Source organism: Zonotrichia leucophrys, chromosome 12 (genome assembly GCF_028769735.1).
Source record: "Zonotrichia leucophrys gambelii isolate GWCS_2022_RI chromosome 12, RI_Zleu_2.0, whole genome shotgun sequence".
Taxonomy (NCBI): Eukaryota; Metazoa; Chordata; class Aves; order Passeriformes; family Passerellidae; genus Zonotrichia; species Zonotrichia leucophrys.
Window position 1 is genome coordinate 13,966,484 of NC_088182.1, and position 19,313 is coordinate 13,985,796.

The 19,313-nt window shown below is 60.1% G+C and overlaps 2 protein-coding genes across 3 annotated transcripts in view; both read left to right on the forward strand.

Annotated features, from left to right (window-relative positions):
• The window catches only part of TEX264 (testis expressed 264, ER-phagy receptor), a 38,972-nt gene extending 32,333 nt beyond the window's left edge, over nt 1-6,639 (forward strand). The window contains exon 6 of the mRNA XM_064724334.1: nt 5,792-6,639. Within this exon, the coding sequence (XP_064580404.1) occupies nt 5,792-6,096 (305 nt within the window). The 3' untranslated portion in view covers nt 6,097-6,639. The remainder of the gene's footprint in view (nt 1-5,791) is intronic.
• Nucleotides 6,640-8,844: 2,205 nt separating this feature from the next.
• On the forward strand, nt 8,845-19,223 carry GRM2 (glutamate metabotropic receptor 2). Of its 2 annotated transcripts, none has more exons than XM_064724323.1 (6): nt 8,845-8,914; nt 11,729-12,349; nt 14,086-14,923; nt 15,596-16,659; nt 17,512-17,686; nt 18,149-19,223. In XM_064724323.1, exons 2-6 carry the CDS (start codon nt 11,891-11,893, stop codon nt 18,220-18,222), a joined length of 2,610 nt encoding a protein of 869 aa, XP_064580393.1. In that variant the 5' UTR covers nt 8,845-8,914; nt 11,729-11,890; the 3' UTR covers nt 18,223-19,223. The 2 variants fall into 2 exon arrangements, with proteins under 2 accessions (XP_064580393.1, XP_064580394.1); XM_064724324.1 differs by lacking the exon at nt 18,149-19,223 and having other exon boundaries at nt 15,596-16,436; nt 16,540-16,659; nt 17,512-17,653.
• Nucleotides 19,224-19,313: the final 90 nt, after the last annotated feature.

A 19,313-nucleotide genomic window follows, 5' to 3' on the forward strand; every position in this document is an offset into this window, starting at 1 on the left:
GGCCCCTGTTAGCACGGTGCTCACTTGGCTCTTCTCCTCTTTGTCTGCCTTGTGTTGGGGCAGCACCAGCCCTGCTTGGGCAGAGGTGCCCAAAGCCCACTCCCTCTGACAGCTTCCCCTTGGTTTGGAGAGGGATGGCAGGATCCATGGGAGCAAAAGCAGCTCGAGGGTGGTGCCTCCATAGCTGTGTGTGCTCATGTGCCTGCTCAGGGGGTGCAAGGTCCCACAGCACAGCCAGGGGTGCTCAGAGCAGCCACTGCCCTGTGGCTCTCACTGCTTTCCCTGGAGTGCCACTGCCAGCATGCCCACAGTGGGGGAGTCCCCTGACCTGCTGGAAGAAGGGCTAGGAAGATCTTCCCAGTTTTAGAAGGAAAATTACACTGGACTTTCTCTCTCTGGGCTGGGCTCTCCAGCAGCAGCTCTGGGCCAGCTCTTCCACCACCCCTTCCCTTCCAGGCACAAAGATGAACTTTTGTCAGTGCAATCTGATGCAGTGCCATCTGCTGAGTCTGCACAAAACCAACTTAAAATAATAATACCTATGAGGTTGGACCTGCCTGTGAGACTGCAGAGCTGGGCTTGGATGTTGCACTGTGATTGTCACTGCTGGGCACAATGGCACAACCACATGTGATGGGGTGTCACATCCTTGCTCTGGCAAGCCTGTGGGTGGCTTGTGCAGCTCCTGCCTGAGTGCTTTGGTGGTCCCATGAAGATTACACCTTATAGAATGAGATTGGTCCTCCCTTCCCAACGATTTTATGTGCTGGGATCTGTGCAATCACCCCTGAGTTGGAGAAAGAGAAGCCTCTTTTCCCATCCTTTTTAGCCTTCCTCCCTGAGCAGGAAGCAGGCTCCACTTAGTCACAGCCCCTTCAACAGGCATGATGGACATGAGATCTTGGTGACCCAGGAGATCCCAGGATGTCTATGACAGCTTCCAAGCTTTCCTCTGCCAGCTGGAGGGTGGGCACAGCAATGTCCCCATCTGCCTGTCAGCATGATCTCTGCTCAACCCCAGTTGCTTTTATTTGGGTTATTTCTTGATCCTTCTCAGGTTTGAATGAATGTTTCAAAATGGTCCTGCTCTGCTGGAGGCTCAGGAAGTGCTCCTGGGACAGTGGGGGCAAGTGGCAGTCCCTGATGGTGGCTCTCAGATCCTCTGGCTGTGTCAGAGCTGCACAAATCCAGGTGTAGGGCCTTGATACCCAGTTGTGCCTTAATGGATAAAGAGACTGGGAAGGTTCTGAGCCCCATTTCCTCTCCCAAAGGCAGCTGAGGCTGCTCTGTGCACAGAAGCTTTGGCCTGTGTGTCCTCACGTGGTAGCAAAGGAAGCCTCCTCTTTCCCCCTCCCAAAATACTGAGATAAGGGCACTGAGTGTGATTTCAGCAAGGACATCATGTTGAGTAACACTCTGTGTGAGCACACCACTGGTCACTCACAGCTCAAGAAACTCCCCACCAGCAGCTGGATTTTGCTTTCTTTGAATTAAAGACTTGAGAAGTTTCCAGTGGAAGGTGTTGCCATTTCTCCTCACCTGTCACTGTGGCTGGTGCCAGACGCTACCATGCGACTTGGAAGTGTAAGAAAAGCTTGGATTTGTTTTCTCGAGCCTCCTGACCTTGGAGCACATCTCTCCATTTAGGCTGTCACCTGCTGTCCTTGCTCCTGAGCTCACCCTGGGAGGTGCTGGGTGCCTGTGGCTGTGAGCAGGTGGCACAAAGGCTGTGGGACATGGTCTGGGCTCTCGCTTTCTGTGCCAGGGTGCTGCCAGCTCTGCTGAGGACACACACACTCAACACACAGGGAAGGGGCCGGGGCTGTGGCTGCCCCTGCACCAATTCCGTCCCTTCTTCAGCATGGTCAGGGTTGTTGGAAAGACAGGGAGCGTTTTCTGAAGGCGGCTGATGGGTCTGCAGGGGGCAGTGTCAATCAGGATCAGTTGTTTTGTATTTAATTGTTTTCTGGGGGGGGTCCCGGCTGCCGGCTCCCTCCCGGCGCTCTGCACTGACCCCGCTGCTGCGCTGCAAGGTGGAAGCAAAAAAAAGCAGCCTCTCCACACGGGCTGGCATGAACACAGATGGTTCCCGAGCATATGGCTCTGCCCAGAACCTCAGGTGCTCATTTTCATGGAGCAGAGTCTGTCCCACGGCATTCAGGTACAACTGATGGCATCACATGCTGAGCTCCAGTGCCACAGAGGAACAACTTTCCTGGTGTGTTCTGCCTCATCCTTGCTTGCTTCCATCCTTGAGAGCCCTGCCTGTTCCTGCCTGCCTCTGCATCCTGGGAAGGGCCCCAGTCCCTCTCCTGGTGGCTTGTGTGTGAGCTTCAGCAGTCATGGATAAGCTGTGCCCCCTGGCAGCACACTGTATTAGGGGTGATGAATATTTGATGGAATGAGGGGAAGGAAAGGGCCCAGGAGCACCAGGAGTGGGGCACTGCTCAGGCATCAGTGTGGCACAGGGTGGTGCTTGCCCTCATTCTGGATTTGGGAATGTATGGCACAGGGCTGAGCTGTCTGGGGAGGCAGCTCCCCACCAGGCTCGTTGGCAGCGTGGGGTGAGTGGTTCCCATTGCACCCATCCCTGGCTGGTCTCTTGGAGCTTGGTCTCTTGGCTGCTTGATATCCCTTCTTCCTGGCTTTTGGGGACTCCTTAACACCCTGCCATGGCTTCAGCCCAGGCTGTGCCTGTTTCCCAAATGAACACTCCTGGGTCCCATGTTCCTGCTGAGTGAGAGTGCTGTGGGATGGCTGTGCCATCCTTGAGGGAGCAAGGTCAGGGGTGAGTTTCAATAGAGGAAGGCTGCTGCCTCACAGTGTGCTGGTGCCTCACTGGTTCCTGGTGTAAGGACCAGCCTTGGGAAGGTGGATGCAAGGAATGGGTCATGGGAGGACCAGACAAGGTGTGTGTGAGGATGGACAAGCAGGTGTAGCAGCTGCTGGAAGGGTGTGCCTGTGAGATGGGGGCTGGATCCCTGCCTGCCCTCCCCCAGGGCTCTGGTTGCCCTCTCAGAGCCCCTTGCCCTGCCTGCCTGGCCTCCCTGTTAGGACAGCTGGGTGTTGCTGCCACGTTCCCCTGGCAGAGCTGGCCCCACACGGTCCCTGGCAGCAGCAGCCCTGCTGCCCTGCCCACCTCAGACATTTATCCTGGAGCTCTGCTGCCCTGCCCACCCCAGACATTTATCGTGGCCAGGCTGAGGGGCCGTGCCAGAGCCACCCTTTCCTGTGCAGAGTAGAGCGAGGCTGCTGAACTGGGCAGATTCGCCTGCTGAGGCTGCTCGAACATGATCAGAAGTGACAGAGCAGTGACAAAGTGCCTGGCTGAAGGGAAACAGGACTGGATTTATTGTCACCCTTGGAGCAAGGGAGAGGAAGGTGGCCATGAGAGCAAGGACAGCAGTGCTTTCCCACAGTGGTGGCTTGGAGCGGTGTGCAGGTCAGCTTCACCCCGTCTTCTTCTTCTTCTCCCTGAGCTGCTGCTCCTCTCCTCAGGAGCTTCTTTGCTCTGTGTCATGGGGTTTCATGACAAATTCTGAGCCAAAATGTTCCCTGGGGTGCCAGGGGAGAGGTGCTGAGCAGGAAGGGCACTGCTTGGGGGGCTGGTGTCACTCCTGTCCCCTGGGATCTTAGAGGGACACAAGATGGCCACACATGACATGAGCTGTCATGAAGCTATGGTGGGAACATGTCCATGTCCATGTCCCCATAGATTATTTCTTCTTTTCAGATGACCACTAAAGACCTTGCAAACCCTAATTTGTCTTCAAGGCTCAGGGTCTTCATCTCCCTTTCATCCCCCACAGCTCTCAGTCTTCCCAGAGGCTCCCTGCTGACCCAGTGCCCTGCTGAGCTCCTGTCAGGTGGGACAGGACAGCATCTCCCACCTTCCTGCTGCCCACTCAGTGGCTGCTGTCCTCTTCAGCGAGCACAACATCCTTTTTAACTTAGAGTAAATGTAGTTTCCATGTCAGCTGCTCCCTGATGCTGCAGCAAAGGCAATGTGTGTCAGTGGGCAGTGGTTTTTTCCTCCTTTCCATGGGAGGGGTCACCTGGTATTGCCTGGGGAGGGGCTGAGGGCTCAGTTTGTGCCAGCTGCCCAAAGCATTGCCAAGGTGAGAGGGTGAGGTTCAGGTTCCTTTCCAGGATGAAGCCATCCAGGTGGGATGAAGCACTGTGTCTGTGGATCATTTCTGGCTGCCCCTCATCGTGCTGCTACTGCTGGGTCCTGGGAGCAGCCGTCACTCAGGCGGCTCTCAGGGCCGTGGGATGATGATGCTGCTGCTCAGGAGGCAGAGTTCTGCCATTTACAAGCAGCTCTGCTGGCAGCTGCCCAGGCTGGGAAGAAAAACAGCGCAGAAAAAGGATTCAAGGATGTTTGGAAGGAAAGTTCCCTCCTTGGTGAATCTCCTTCAGGAGATCAGTGGCTGCCACACAGCTGCAGGAGAGCAAGCAGCCCAGCCTTGGGCAGCCTGGCTGCAGGAGCTGGGGGAGGCTGGAAACGCCTGTGGGAGCCCAAGGCAGCCCCAAGGCAGCAGCTGAGGATGGAGCTGCACCTGCAGGAGACAGTGTGGACAAGAGGGCTCTTCTCTCCTACCTAGGATGGTGATGCTCCCCTTTTCCACTTCCCAGCCCTGCTGGTGGCAGGCCCCAGTCCTCCAGGAGTGCTGCTGCTCCTCCTGGTTTCCCTCTTGGTGTGGGGCACGATCCTGGTGTTCAGTCCAGCATGGATGGAGGTGCTGGGAAGTGACAGAGCCTGGCACTCACTTCCCACTGATGCAAGGCAGGCAGGGAGGAGATAGAGCAGGCAGGGCCGTGATGGAAGCCTGTATCGTAATTAACAATGAGGATCTGTGATGTCATAATAAACCTCGTGGATCTGTGATGTCATAATTAACAATAATTAATGTTTAACAGGAGGGTTTTGTCTCCTGGCTGGTTGCTCTGGCAACAGCACCGAGCTGCTGGTCTCAATCTGACACGTTCCTCTCCTTGTGGACTCCTTAATTGTATTGTCGATGGAGCTAATGAGGCAGGGATCTGGGGAGGGGGAGCTGGGCCAAGGGCCCCACCTGGGCAGGCAGGGACAGCCCCGGGGGCCTGGCCATGGGATGGGGTGTGGCTGGCAGCCAGGTCATGTGCAGAAGCACAGAATGAGCTGGGAAGGCTCCCCCTGTCCTCTGGCGCCCCGAGACCTGCCTGCTGGTCCCCTGCCTGTCTTCACACTGCTGCCAGGGCTGCTGGCTCTGGGGGAGCCATGGAGGGAGTGGGAGCATCCTGTCAGGTGCTGGAGGCACCAGGATGCCCTGGCATGAGGATGGACATCGATACCTGCTTCTGACAGCAGGACATCTGAGTATTTGCACTTGTACCATCATCCCTTTGGGTGCTTAAACAATGCTGCAGCTCCACACCACCCTCACAGCACAGTGTCCTTCCTGCTCTTTGTCTCATTGCTGGTGCCAAGCCAGAGACAGACTTGCATTCTCCCCAAGGAAGGGCTTGGCAGGTCCTTGCTGTGTGCATGAGGAGCAGCTGTGGGGCCGTGGTGTGGCCAGGTCAGGGTATGGCTGGAAGCTGGTGCTTGTTTGGGGGTTCCTGATTTCAGGGTGCAGTTTGAGCTCAGCCCATGCTTGACTTGGTTACGTCTCAAAGGCATAGGAGGGACAAGAGGTAGGAGCTGGTCTCTGATATCTCAGAGGCTTCTGGTGGCTTTGAAGGCTGTGGCCCCATCCCCACTGCCTCCTTCCCACAGCACTCACTATTCCCCATTCTCTCTCCATCCCAGGGGTCGACACCATGAGCGAGACGAGCTCCATCAGCGTGGAGGCCACAACTGACAGCAGGGACACGTCGGTGGCCACGTCCATCCTGCTGCCCCTGGCCGGCAGCCGCGGCCGGGAGGAGGCGGACACGCGCAGCGAGCACAGCTACAGCGAGTCGGGAGCCAGCGGCTCCTCCTTCGAGGAGCTGGACCTGGAGGCTGCCGGCGACGGGGAGGGAGCCCCGGGGCTGCTGCCTGACGTGGGCAGCCAGGAGCTCACAGACAAGTGGACCAAGGAGCCCATTGCTGCTGAGAGAGGAGAGGAGTGAAGAGAGACCCGGCTGCCTCACCTCCCACCGGGGTCTGAGTTATGGGAACCAGTTGCCTTTCCCACCTCCTTCCTCTCCAGCCAAGAGATTTTGGCTGCTGATTCCCCCCAGGACCTGCTCTCCCTCTTTGCAGAAAGGGTGTTTGACTGTTTTTGGGGGTGCTGGGAGGTGGGGGGGGGATTTCTGTGGTGCTTGGTGGCGCAGGGTTAGGTGCAGGCTGGGGGGACATGAAATGCATTTGCTCTGTGTGTGTGTGTGTGTGTGTGTCCAGGCACGTGGCAGGATCCTTGCAGGTGTCTGGGGGATGGTGATGGATGTCAGAGATGTCCCCCCTCGTCTCTGCTGGTGCCCCTCTCTCCCACAGCTTCTCTCTGCTGCACCACCACGTTTTCTAGCACCAAAGAGCTGTGAGTTGGGTCAGTTGGGTTTGTTCCCCTCTTCTCTTCCCCTTGCTGAGCAATGGAAACATCCTGTGTAAATGTGGTCCTCCTGGCACTGCCACGGGCGCTTTGGGATCTGTAATAAAGTGGATGCTTTTCCTCACTGGTGGCTGGTGCATTGCTGACTTGTCCTTTGGCCAATTGTGCCATCCTGTCCTGTGGTGGGGAGTGGGCTGTGGATGGGAGCTGCCCCCACAGCCCTCAGCTGAGCCAAAGAGCTGCCCAGGGGCTCTGCCTCCCTGCTGCTCAGGCTTTCTCCCTGCCTGGGCAACCCAGCAGGGCACGGGCTCTGTGCCCAGCTTGTGCCAGCTGCAGGGGAAGGGGGGAAGGAGGGTCCTATCTGCCCTGCTGAGCTGGGCAGAGCTGGAGGGAAGTGGCATCCCCACTCCTGGGAACATGTGGAGAGTAAAACCAGTATAAAGCCAGATATAAAGCTGCTGCTGGGCCTCCTCCTGTGGCAGGGGACACCAGGTTGTCTGCACTGTGCCTTCCTGACATCCCATCTGTCTGTCCTGCTGCTGTGGAATGCAGGCAGGGAGGGCTGCCTGGGGTGGTCCCTGTTCCCTGTCTCAACTTGGGGCAAGGGAGCAGCCTGGACACCATGGTCACGGTGCCATGGGGCAATGCCAGGTGCCAGAGCACCTGCTGAGTGCCCTGGGTGCCTCCAGCAGCCCAGGGATTGTTCTTGGTGGTCAAGTGTGGCAGCCCAAAACTGGGACTTGGGTTGGGGGTGTCAGGACCAGGGGAGGTGTGACTGTCTCTCCATGGTGGGAATGTGTCCTCCCTGGCTTGGAAAGGTCATGATTAGTCCTCAGCCAGTGATTGACATGGGATTGTTCATAAATATTTTGTGCTCCGAGTGATAAAATATTAAACTCCTCCAGCCCACATGGAAAAATATTGCTCTTCCCGGTGTTTATCTTTGTTGCTGGTTATTACAAAACTGCCAAGCCCCCTGAAATATTTATGCTTGGCTGAGGCTCCCGGGGGATTGGAGCCAGGCAGTGGATGGATACTGATGGTGCTTGTCCCCTAACCCCTCTGAAGCTGGGCACCAGGGGCTTTGCCATCGTTCTGGAGCAGCAGCCAGTGCCAAGGTGTGTGTGAGGCTGGAGCCAGCACCCACCTGCTGGGGGGAGGTGGGACCACGGCAGTGCCACATCCCTTGGCACAGCACACCTCCAGTCCTCCTCACCACCTCTGCCCACCCCGGCCTGCAGTGGTGAGCTGCCCCAGCCCAGGCACCCTCCTCTGCCCAGTGTCCCACTCTGTCTGTGCCAACAGTCCTGAAAGGACAGGGCTGGTGTGGTCTGGGGTCCTTGCCACGGATGTTCTGAGTTATCCCTCCCCAAACCAGGATTGCCGGAGGGAAGGGGGTCCAGCAGTGTCTGACTCACTGCAGTGCCCTTAACCCAGAGCCTGTGAGTGCAGAAGCTGGCAGAGGGGAAACTGAGGCACACGATGGTGAGGTGGTTACTCGGGGCAGTGCAGAGAAGGACCCTTGTCCCCTGTGTCATTCTTGTCTCTGAGTGATGGAGCTCTGGAGATGCAGTGCTGCAGGATCCTGGGCAGCTGAACGGCTCTAGGAGGAGTTTGGGCAATTGGTGGAGATCTGGGGCACAGCCCTGCCCTGCCCGTGCCTCTTTTTGTATGGTCCAGAGCCGTTCCCAGCCGGGTGCTTGGGCTGCCAGGGAGCGCTGGGGCTGTGTGGAATGCAGAGCCGGGCAGTGGGGTAATGCCGGGCGCCTCAAACCCTCACAAGGACTTGGGGAGCTGGGCACAGGCCAGGCAAGGGGGGAACAAACCCTGGGGCACCGGCTTGTGGCTGTGGGATTGGTTTGGGGCTGGGTCCCCTCTCACTGTCTGGGAATGAGCTGGGGGCTCTGGGGCCGGGAGAGCAGGTGCTGAGCTGTGCCCTGCCAGGTCTGCCGGCGTGCAGAGCAGCTCCTGCCTGCTCTGCCCGTGTCCTGCCTGCTCTGGCCATGTCCTGTCTGCATCCTGTCGGTGCTGTGGCTCAGTCTGACCATCTCTTGCTGGACCTGGCTGTGTCTCGCCTATGTTTTATCTTCTCTGTCCATGTCCTGCCTGTGCTCTGCCCGGACCTGGCCACCTGCCCCCGGCTTTACCCCAGCCCCGGCCGTGCCCTGCCCGGCTCGGCCGGTGCCGGAGCGAGCGGAGGGCAGTCGGGGCGGCCCCGGGGGTGCCGCTGCCCACCGGGCCGGGGCGGGGGCCGGGGCCGGGCCGGGCGGGGGGCGGAGCGGCTCCGCTCTGCTGGGGCTGGCGGAGTGTCAGAGGCGGCGGCGGGAGGCGGTGGCAGCCGCAGCTCCGAGACAGCCGCGGCACCGGCACCGGCTCCCGGCACAGTCCACCGGGCACAGGTAAGGGCTGCGCTCCCACCCCGGCGCTCCCGTCGCCGTGACCTCGGTTCGCGTCGTGCCCCGGCGGCGCGTCTCCGTCTCCACAGCCCCGGTACCGGCGGTGGAGCCGCACGGAGACCGGCGACATCCCGCTGCCGTCGGGGTCGCGCCACGGCGGGGCTCGGAGCCCGGTGCCCGGTGCCGGGGCTCACAGAGCTGCGGGACGAGAGCAGAGCACGGGCACGGGCACCGGCACAGGCGGGGCCGGGGATGCGGGCGGTCGGGGTGGCACCGGGGCTGCTCCCGCCGCTCACCCTTGCCCGACGCAAGACGCGGCGCCCCGGGAGAGCGGCATGGGGGATTCTGGTCCCCCGGTGATCCGGCAGCCCCGAGCCCGCAGTGGTGCTCAGCAGGACCCGCCGCTCCCGGCCGGGGCTGCCCGCCGGCACCGGGGCAGGGACGCGGGGTCACCGCCCGGCCCGGCGGGGACAGACCCCGGTCCCTACTGTTCCTCCGATCTCCGGTCCGTCTGTGCGGGCCGGGAAGATCCGGGGCTTTGAGGGGGCTGTGAGGGGGCAGCCGGATCTCGGGGCGCGCTCGGGACGGGATGCGGGGCGGCCGCGGGGCCGGGGGAGCGCCCTGGAGAAGCGGTTCTGCCCCGCGGGGTCTCGGGGCTGGCAGTCCTTGAGCAGGGGACAGCAGGGGGCTCCTGGCAGAACTCGGTGGCCGTGGGACCTCCGGGACCTCCGCGGTAGGCCACACTGTCCCTGCGCCCCCGCAGCCCCGCCGCTCTCGCACACGGCCCAGGTGTCGCGCGGCCCCTGGGATGCGGTGTCGGCGGGGTCGGGGCTCCTGGCACGAGTGGGAAGCGCTCCGAGCACGGAGAAGTCGCTGCCCCTTCTCACCCACCCCGCTCGCGGTGCGAGGGGAGGCTGCCCGCTGGAGCTTCCCGCCGTTCCGTGGCTGTCGGGCTGGACTTGGCTCTGCCCTGCCCCGTGCTTCCATTCCCCGGGCGTTCTCCAGCGGCTCCCGCGGGTTGTCAAACCCCCGGCACTGAACCAGCCGAGGGGAGCAGCCGCGGGAATGGCGGGAGCCCTGCTCGCTGCCCATCGTGGCTCGCTGCCGGCGGATGCTGGCTTGCCCTTCACAGGAGCTTGGCCTGAAGGTGCCTTTCATCTGGTGGGTCCTGTCACCTGCCCCAAACGATCTGGATCACAGGGACCCGGGTTCCCAGTACTACCAGACCCCTGTGCCAGGCTCAGCCTGCCACTGATGGGCTCCATCAATAATCCATGTGCCTGTGGCCTCTCCCCTGCCTGAGGGAACCCCGAGTCCCTTAGAAGCATTTATTCCTGAAATAAGGCAGGGACCCTTCCTTCTCTCATCTCCAAAGTCCTTCACACTGCGGGGTCAGGTAGGAGATGCTCTGAGACAGATGGGGACTCAGCAGCAGCAGACAGCACCTGAGAATATGCACTTAGGGGCATGGAGGAAGAGGAGGAGGTCTGCATGTGTCACCCCACCCCACCCCTTTAGGCTCTGTGCCACACTGCTGCCTGCAGCCCCCTGGGCATCACTGCCAGCTCTGGCTGCTTGCCGGAGCGCTCCCCAGCACAGCCATCACCTGTCTGGGAGCAGCATGGGGGCATCAGGGGGTCCCCTCCTGCTGCTCAGGGAGAGCAGCCTCAGTATGGCTGCAGGGAACTACAGGGGGGCAGCACTCCCTGGCATCCCCCTCCCACCCTCTGTGCCCCCACAAGCACTGCTGGGCTGTGGAAGAGGCCGTGGTCCGGTCACAGCATCAGCAGCTTCCCATTCCAGAGCAGCCTGAGGCTTCTGGACTGCCAAGGGGTCTCCTTCTCCCGTGGTCTCTGAAATGCCAGCCTCGAGGGATTTCAGCAGTCAGCTTCAAATGGGAAACAAATCTCTCCTGTGATTTGGGAAAAGACAACCAATCTCGGAGGGGACTGCATCCTCTGCCAAAACAAGGCCTGCCTGCTGCAAAAGCCTTTGATTCCCCCGCGCCTCCGTGCTTTCTGCAGAAGGAGTCAGCAAACCTGGCTCTTACTTTTACTGAAATCTCTGAATTTAGTATACAGGGAAGGAAGGGGCGGTGGTGAGAGAACAGACTCTGAAGCACCGCGGCTGCCAGAACCTGCGCCTTGCTGTGTGAGGGTGAAGCCAGTGGAGGGTCCCTGCTCCAACCCGGTGCCATGGACATCTCTGGGGGCAGCAGCAGCCTCATGGCTGTGGGATGGAGATGAAAATACTGTGGGCACTGGGTGCTGTGGGGACTGTGGGCTCCTGGCTGGCTGCTTTTGGCAGTGCTCTCAGCTGGAGGGTGGGATCTGTCAGCACCCCTGATGCTGCTGCGTGGGTCGGGGGCTCGGCTTGGAGCCGGCCTTGGCTCTGTGTGCCCAGCCTGGTCTGCCTGTGCCAGGTGACATCCCTGGCTCTTTCCCCCTGTGTGATATTTTAGGGCTGTCAAGCTGTCCCCCTGCAGGCTGTTCTGCCCGATGCTGCCAGAGGGGCCAGCTCTGTGCCCACCCTATGCCAGTGTGTCCCTGGGAGTGCTGTGGGGAGGCTTGTCCCTGTGTCCCTCCATGTGCCCTGGGATCTGTGTCACTTGTGTGTGTCCTGGGGGTTCTGGGTCACTGTGGGAGCTATTGCACCTCTTTATCTTGCCTTTCTGCAGGGGATTTCTTCCTAAGGGCACCCCAGGTGGGGGGCACAGGCAGGCTCATGGCCTGGCTCTCCCGTGCAGCACTGACTGTCCCTGTCCCTGTCATGCCTTGCATCCCACAGACCCAGCAGCTTTTCCCTTTGCTTTTCCAGGTGCCGAGGGCTCTGCTGGGGTGACACCACCTCTCTCCCTCCGACACCACGCCGTGCCACCCCCCACCACCCAATGCCTGGGGACTGCCCACCCTCGCCTTGACGGGTGGCAGCGGGTGACGTGGGGTGGCGTGGGTCCCCCAGCCAGCACCAGCGCCCCCCATGGCGGTGCCCCTGGCCGCCTGGCTGGGGCTGATGCACCTGGCCACCTGTCTGGCTGCTGGGCACGGCATGGCTGGCAAGAAGGAGATCAGCATGGATGGGGACCTGGTGATTGGGGGCCTCTTCCCCGTGCATGAGAAAGGAGTGGGGAGCGAAGACTGCGGCAAGATAAACGAGCACCGGGGCATCCAGCGCCTGGAGGCCATGCTCTTTGCCCTGGACGAGATCAACAGGGACGAGAGCATCCTGCCGGGGGTGAAGCTGGGTGCTCACATCCTGGACACCTGCTCCAAGGACACCTATGCCCTAGAGCAGTCCCTTGACTTCGTGCGTGCCTCCCTGACCAGGGTGGATGGTTCTGAGCACATCTGCCCTGATGGCTCCTACGCCGTCCACGATGATGTTCCCACTGCCATCACCGGCGTCATCGGCGGCTCCTACAGCGACGTGTCCATCCAGGTACCTCCCTGAGGGGCAGCAGGGGCTCGCATGGGGCTGGGGCTTTGAAGTGGGGGAGAGGGGTAAAACCCTGGCAGCAGTGCAGTGATGCCACTGCCAGTGTGGCACAGGGAAGCTCACTCTGCCCTCACAGTGATGCTCTGCCCCTTCCTCCAGTGGGGAGGGAATGCTAGGTGGGCATCTGAATGAGCCATCCCTCTGTGATTGTGGGGGATGTGCCTGGGGGTCCCCTGGGGGGCTGCATGAATCCCCCAACACTCCATTAGCCATAGGAGCCAAGCCTCACATGGGGACAGGTGTTTATTCCTCTCCTGGGTTCAAGGTGGCAAGTGCAGCTCCTCAGCCCAGCTCATGTCTGGACTGTGCCAGGCAGGGCAGATCAGTGTGAGGGGGCACTGTCCCCCTTTCCCTCCCAAAGGTCAGCCCATGAGGTGCTGCAAGGGACATGCACCTCTGAGGGGCTCAGCCATAGGGCTGCCTGGCTAAGGCAGGCTGTGCTCAGAGGATGAGTGCCCCTGTGTCCCCAGTGATCCCACAGGCACCTCAAGCTTCAGGCCTGGCTGTGACCCTGCCTGGGGTGCATCTCAGTCCCCAAACCCACACCTCTGTGGACCTGGAGGCTGGTTACAGCAGGGAGAAGAGCATCCCCTGAGGATGCAGGACTCAGCAGGACCAGCTGAGTCACAGGGGTGGCCGGTGGGCCACATGCTTGCTGAGATTTAATGAGTCCCCAACATGTGCCAGACTGTGTGTCCTGGTCCCTGGAGTCCCTGCATCCCCCAGCATGGGGTGGAAAAAGCTGGGACTGTGTGATGGAGGCAGCATCCCAGCCCACCTGGGCACCTGTCCCTTGCCTTGCTGGGAGCCCAGCACGTCCCCATGTCCCAGTTCTGGGCAGGCAGGGTGAGCAGGGGCAGAATGTGGGCTGGCTGGGCAGCTCAAGGGGCACTGGAGGGGCATGGCAGGCTGGCAGCTCCCATGCATGGTGAGGACAGGCAGCATCGCTGCACTCGGGGACACTCTTGCCATTAGGGGAATTTGTCGTCAGGATCATTTGTCCACGTTAATTAAGCCACGTCTCCTGCCTGGGGAGCAGTGAGATGTGGGCAGGCTTGGCAGCCCCGCTGGCACACCCGAGGTCCCCTTGCTGCCCCCAGAGCCTGGGTTTAACAGCCTCATTAGTGGGGATTTTTCCCCTTTGAAGCTAACGAGGATTCTGCTGAGTGCTGGAAGGTGCCAGTCCCACTGAGCTGCTGATGTGGGATGCGCAGGCGCCGCTCCCCTGACCCACTTCTGCAGCATCCCCCAGCCTGGTGGGGGACTCTGCCCTGGCTCCCAGCCCCTAGAACCCTTTCCCCTGTGCTGTAGGGCTGCCAGGCATCCTGGCTTTCTCCTTGCCATTGAGAATCTCCCACAGGTCACTTATGGCAGACTTTCTGCTTTTGTCCTATCCCCAGACCACAATTTCAAAGTGTAGTGCTTGAAACACTAAAAAAAAAAAAAAAAATAAAGATTAATGAGCATGTCTGAGGGCTCAGGCACTCTGTGAATGTGCCATCCATTCTTCTCCAGTCCCTCCACAGATCAGGATGCTCTGGGATGGGATGGGCTGCTCCTCAGCCCAATGGTTGTGTTTGGGAGCATCATGCAGCATTGGGTACAGGGCGGGGGTCTCCCCACAGGAATGTCCCTTGCTGGCCACCCCTTCAGGCACTCACCTCTCCTCCTGCACGCAGGTGGCCAACCTGCTGCGGCTCTTCCAGATCCCGCAGATCAGCTATGCCTCCACCAGCGCCAAGCTCAGCGACAAGTCCCGCTATGACTACTTCGCCCGCACAGTCCCTCCAGACTTCTACCAAGCCAAGGCCATGGCAGAGATCCTCCGCTTCTTCAACTGGACCTACGTCTCCACTGTGGCCTCCGAGGGCGATTACGGCGAGACGGGGATCGAGGCCTTCGAGCAGGAAGCCCGCATGCGCAACATCTGCATCGCCACCTCCGAGAAGGTGGGGCGCTCCATGAACAAGAAGACCTACGATGGGGTGGTGCGGGCTCTGCTGCAGAAGCCCAATGCCAGAGTGGTCGTGCTGTTCACCCGCAGCGAAGATGCCCGGGAGCTGCTGGCAGCTGCCCAGAGAGCCAACGTGTCCTTCATGTGGGTGGCCAGTGATGGGTGGGGAGCCCTGGAGAGCGTGGTGGCCGGGAGTGAAGCGGTGGCAGAGGGAGCCATCACCATTGAACTGGCAGCCTACCCCATCAAGGAGTTTGCTTCCTACTTCCTTAGCCTCCACCCCTACAATAACAGCCGAAATCCCTGGTTCCGAGAGTTTTGGGAGCAGAAGTTCAGGTGCAGCTTCCACACGCAGGACTGTAGCCGGTACTCTCTCAAGACAGGCAAGTTTGAGCCAGAGTCCAAGATCACGTTTGTGGTCAATGCAGTCTATGCCATGGCTCACTCTCTGCACAACATGCACCGGACACTGTGCCCCAACTCCACCAAGCTCTGTGATGCCATGAAGCCTGTCAATGGCAAGAGGTTTTACAAGGACTTTATACTCAATGTTAATTTTGACGGTGAGTCCAAAGCGGAGATGGGGTTTGGCTGCCAAACTGGAAAGGGATAGGTGAAGAATAGGAAAAAAGGAGGCCCAAATTTGACCCAAAACCCTCCAGTTCCTCCAGCCTGCCCATGCCCAGGGCTGTGGTTGTCCTGAGGTGCCAACGGCCAGCCCACCATCATCCTTGGGAGGCAAGGCCTTCTATTCCCAGTGGAAATGTGTGGAGGAGCTGTGGACCAGCCCCACCCAGCCCCAGGGACCCTCGAGAACAAGGTCCTTCCAACCATCATGATTTATTTACATTTCAGGGATTAGACTGGTAGGATACCCTTGATCAGGGATCCATGTAGTTTGGAGTGATTAGAAGCATGTCCTCTGTGACTTGGGCTGAGGATGTCTTGGCTCCCAGGAGTCACTGAGAGCCATGGAGGCTGCACAACTGCCCTCTGTCCCTGCAGAGCTGGCTGGGGCTCACAGGTTCTCAGGCAAGTGGGTGGTTCTTCACCTTTGCTTTCCTGCCTCTAACATGTGCACAGGCAGCAAGGATGGGAATGAAGGCAGGAACCAGGCTGGGCATTTTCCTGTGGCCATGGTGGGATGTGACCCTTTGGATGAGCCCTGCCTCGAGGCTGGAGTGAGTGTTCTTCTGCCCTGGGGCAGTGACTGTCTCCCCCTCTCCTCCCTGCAGCTCCTTTCAGGCCAGCGGACACGGAGAGCGTCGTTCGGTTTGACCGCTACGGCGACGGCATCGGGCGCTACAACATCTTCAACTACCACCACATGGACGGGCGGTACCGGTACCAGAAAGTGGGCTACTGGGCAGAGGGGCTCATGCTGGACACCAGCCTCATCCCCTGGGCCGAGACTTCCATTCCCGTGTCCCAGTGCAGCGACCCCTGCAAGAAAAATGAGATCAAGAGCATGCAGCCGGGAGACATTTGCTGCTGGATCTGCATCCCCTGCCAGCCCTACGAGTACCTGCTGGACGAGTTCACCTGCATGGACTGCGGCCTTGGTTACTGGCCCAACGAGACCCTGAATGGCTGCTACGAGCTGCCCCAGGAGTACATCCGCTGGAAAGACGTCTGGGCCATCGGTCCCGTCACTATCTCCTGCCTGGGCTTTATCTCCACCCTCTTCGTTATCGGGGTCTTCGTGAAGAACAACGACACTCCCATCGTGAAGGCCTCTGGACGAGAGCTGTGCTACATTCTGCTGACTGGGGTGCTCATGTGCTACAGCATGACCTTCATCTTCATCGCCAAGCCCTCCACGGGGGTGTGCACGCTGCGGCGCCTGGGGCTGGGCACCTCCTTTGCTGTCTGCTACTCGGCCCTCCTGACCAAGACGAATCGCATCGCCAGGATCTTCAGCGGGGTGAAGGAGGGCGTCCAGCGGCCCCGCTTCATCAGCCCAACATCACAGGTGGTCATCTGCATGGCCCTCATCTCCTGCCAGCTGATCATCGTCATCATCTGGCTGCTGGTGGAGACCCCTGGCACAGGCAAGGAGACTGAGCCTGACAAGAGGTACATTGTCACCCTCAAGTGCAACAACCGTGACTCCAACATGCTCATTTCGCTCACCTATAATGTCCTCTTGATTGTCCTCTGCACGGTCTACGCCTTCAAGACACGGAAATGTCCCGAAAACTTCAACGAGGCCAAGTTCATTGGGTTCACCATGTACACAACCTGCATCATCTGGCTGGCCTTCCTGCCCATCTTCTACGTGACCTCCAGCGACTACCGTGTAAGAACTGGAGCTCTGAGGGGCTCTGACAGGGCTTGATCTAAGTGGTCCTGGAGATCCGGGCCACGCAGGGTCCATGATTAGGAGATGCATGGGCCTGGGGAAGGGTCTGCATCCACACACCTAGTGATGGTCACCTCCTAGGTAATTCAGGACCAGGTGGATGGTCCTGAAGGGCTGTGGCTGATGGGGCAATGAATCCTGGAGAGAGGACCTGCCCCCCTCCCTCCTTTGCTGGGATGAGGATGGGAAATGGTCCTGAGACCTCCAGAGATCCCCCATAGCCATGACTATCATGGAGCAATGATAGTCATCCTTCAGCCTGGTGACACAACAGCATGAGACAGCCCCTGGCTCACCAGAGCCCAGGGCATGAGTGCCAGCCCTAGGGCGAGCCTGGTACCTGGGCTGGAAGCAGTGCCAGGAACTGGGTAGCATGTGGCACATCCTGGCATGGACAACGAAACAGATTCTTGATGGGCCTTGAGGAGTTGGTGGGGCAGTTAGTCAGGGACTCCCAGAGAGGACCTGCACCCCCAGAGAGAGTGGGCACTGGGATGGGGGAGTGCAGGCTCTGGCCCTGGGCAGTGCCACAGAGCGGCATGCGGGCAGGGCTGGGGTGTTCCTGCTTTGCAGGGGCAACTCGTCCCCACCAGGGCAGTGTCCATACTCTGCCCATGGGTCTCCTGCAGGACCACCCTGACAGAGGGATGTGGTGTGGGGTGGAATGTGCCTGCAGGGTGCAGCCTGTGCCCAGTGGGGCTGGCCGGCGCCACAGCATGGGCTTCATCCTGCCCTGCTTGGGGCAGAGGGCTGACGGGTGGAGCACCTGATGCCCACCCCTGTCTCCAGGTCCAGACCACCACCATGTGCATCTCGGTGAGCCTCAGCGGCACCGTGGTCCTCGGCTGCCTCTTCACCCCCAAGCTGCACATCATCCTCTTCCAGCCGCAGAAGAACGTGGCCAGCCACCGCGTGGGCACCGCCCGCTTCAGCGTGGCAGCCGCCAGCTCCAGCCAGTCCCACGGTGAGCACGCTGGGGCTGGGGCAGGGCCGGGGGACAGCACCCCTGTCCTGCTGGGGAGGGGGGGTGTGGGCACCCCAGCATGGGCTCTTGAAGAAAGGTGGGCTGTGGGGGAAATGGCGGGGGAAAATGGTGGATGTGTCCCCAGGGGCTCTTCCCTGTCCTCTGTCCCTCATCTCCCAGCACAGCACAGCTGCCAGAGGGACTCTGCTCCTGGGGGGCCCTCATTGCTCTGAGGGGACACTCTCCACCCCACACAGGGGGTTCAGCTGCCCCCATGTTCCTGTCACTACCCGAGGCACTCTCCCCTTTAGCTCCAGGGAATATAACCACCCTGGGCACCCGGGGGGATATGGCCATCCTGGGCACCCTCCACCCCAACTCCCTGGGCACCACTGTTACAGGATGCTGAGCAGAGCTGCTGCCAGACCCCAATCCAGCCCTGACTGCTGCCTTCCTGTGCAGGCTCAGCCTCGCCGTACGTGCCCACGGTGTGCAATGGCCGTGAGGTGGTGGATTCCACAACGTCATCCTTGTGAAGGACAGGGGCCAGGCTGTGGTGCTGCCACACAGCACCCCCACTGCTCCCCAGGGAGGGCAGTGCCCGCAGCACGGCCTGCTGAGGTGCCAGGTGCAGCCAGGAGGCTCAGTCCCTGCCCCAGCACGAGCTACACATCCCACATGTCGGGTCATGGTACGTGTCACCCTCCCCTTGCACTGAGCCACCTTACATGTACCCTGTCCTCCACACCCTGCACTGAGCCATGGTGAGCACCCCCTCCCCGAGCTGAGCCACGGCGCACGTCCCCAGGTCCCCAGCACTGAGCCATGGCACATCCCTCTGTGTCACCTGCACTGAGCCATGTGCCCCCACAGCCCTGCACTGAGCCATGGTGAACGTCCCCATGTCCCCCAGCCCTGCACTGAGCCGTGGTGCACACGGCACGGACCTCGCACTGAGCTGTGCACAAATACCCCGTCTCTGTCCCTTGCACTGAGCCCTGGTGCAGACACAGCCCCTGCCCCTTGTCCCCAGCCCTGGGCACACACCACTCCCTCTCCAGCCACGTTCCACCTCCTGCTTTTGGCTTGCACCAATCCCACTTCCACTGCGGTGCCACACACTGCCTGTGCCCCAAAGCCCACCCCAGCTTCCCAGGGATGCCTTTGCCATCACCTTCTGTGCCAAGCCTTGGACCACATCACCCTTTCCACAGTGCTTTGCATTTTCATGTTTTCCTCCTGGTTTTGGCCTCAGGAGAGCCGCCGAGCGTGGCTGGGCTGGGCCTAAGCCTCCCCTATCGCTTCCCTCACTGGGTGTGGCGCTTCTCATCCCTCATTGGGAGACTGGCACGAGTGGGGGCAGACAAATTCCTGCTGACCCCAGCCCCTGCAGAGCCCAGGGGGCATTGGAGGCTCAGGGCAAGTAACAGGACCCAGGTATTTGAGCCCAACCAAGTTTTTAACAGTAGACTTTTTCTGTGAACAAAAGTGTGATTTTTTTTTTGTAATTTATGTAAATAAAGTGGTTTTGGTGTTGTTTTTTTTTTTTACAAAATGGATTGTTCCAGAGCTCAGGTACAGCCAAACCTGAGAGAAGGGAACAGACCCTCGCAGAGGGCAGAGCCAC

Coding starts and splice junctions, on each gene's coding strand:
- GRM2 (XM_064724323.1), top strand. CDS start 11,891: ATGGCGGTGCCCCTGGCCGCCTGGCTGGGGCTGATGCACCTGGCCACC. Junction 12,350..14,085: donor ACAGCGACGTGTCCATCCAG/GTACCTCCCTGA, acceptor TCCTGCACGCAG/GTGGCCAACCTGCTGCGGCT. Junction 14,924..15,595: donor ACTCAATGTTAATTTTGACG/GTGAGTCCAAAG, acceptor TCCTCCCTGCAG/CTCCTTTCAGGCCAGCGGAC.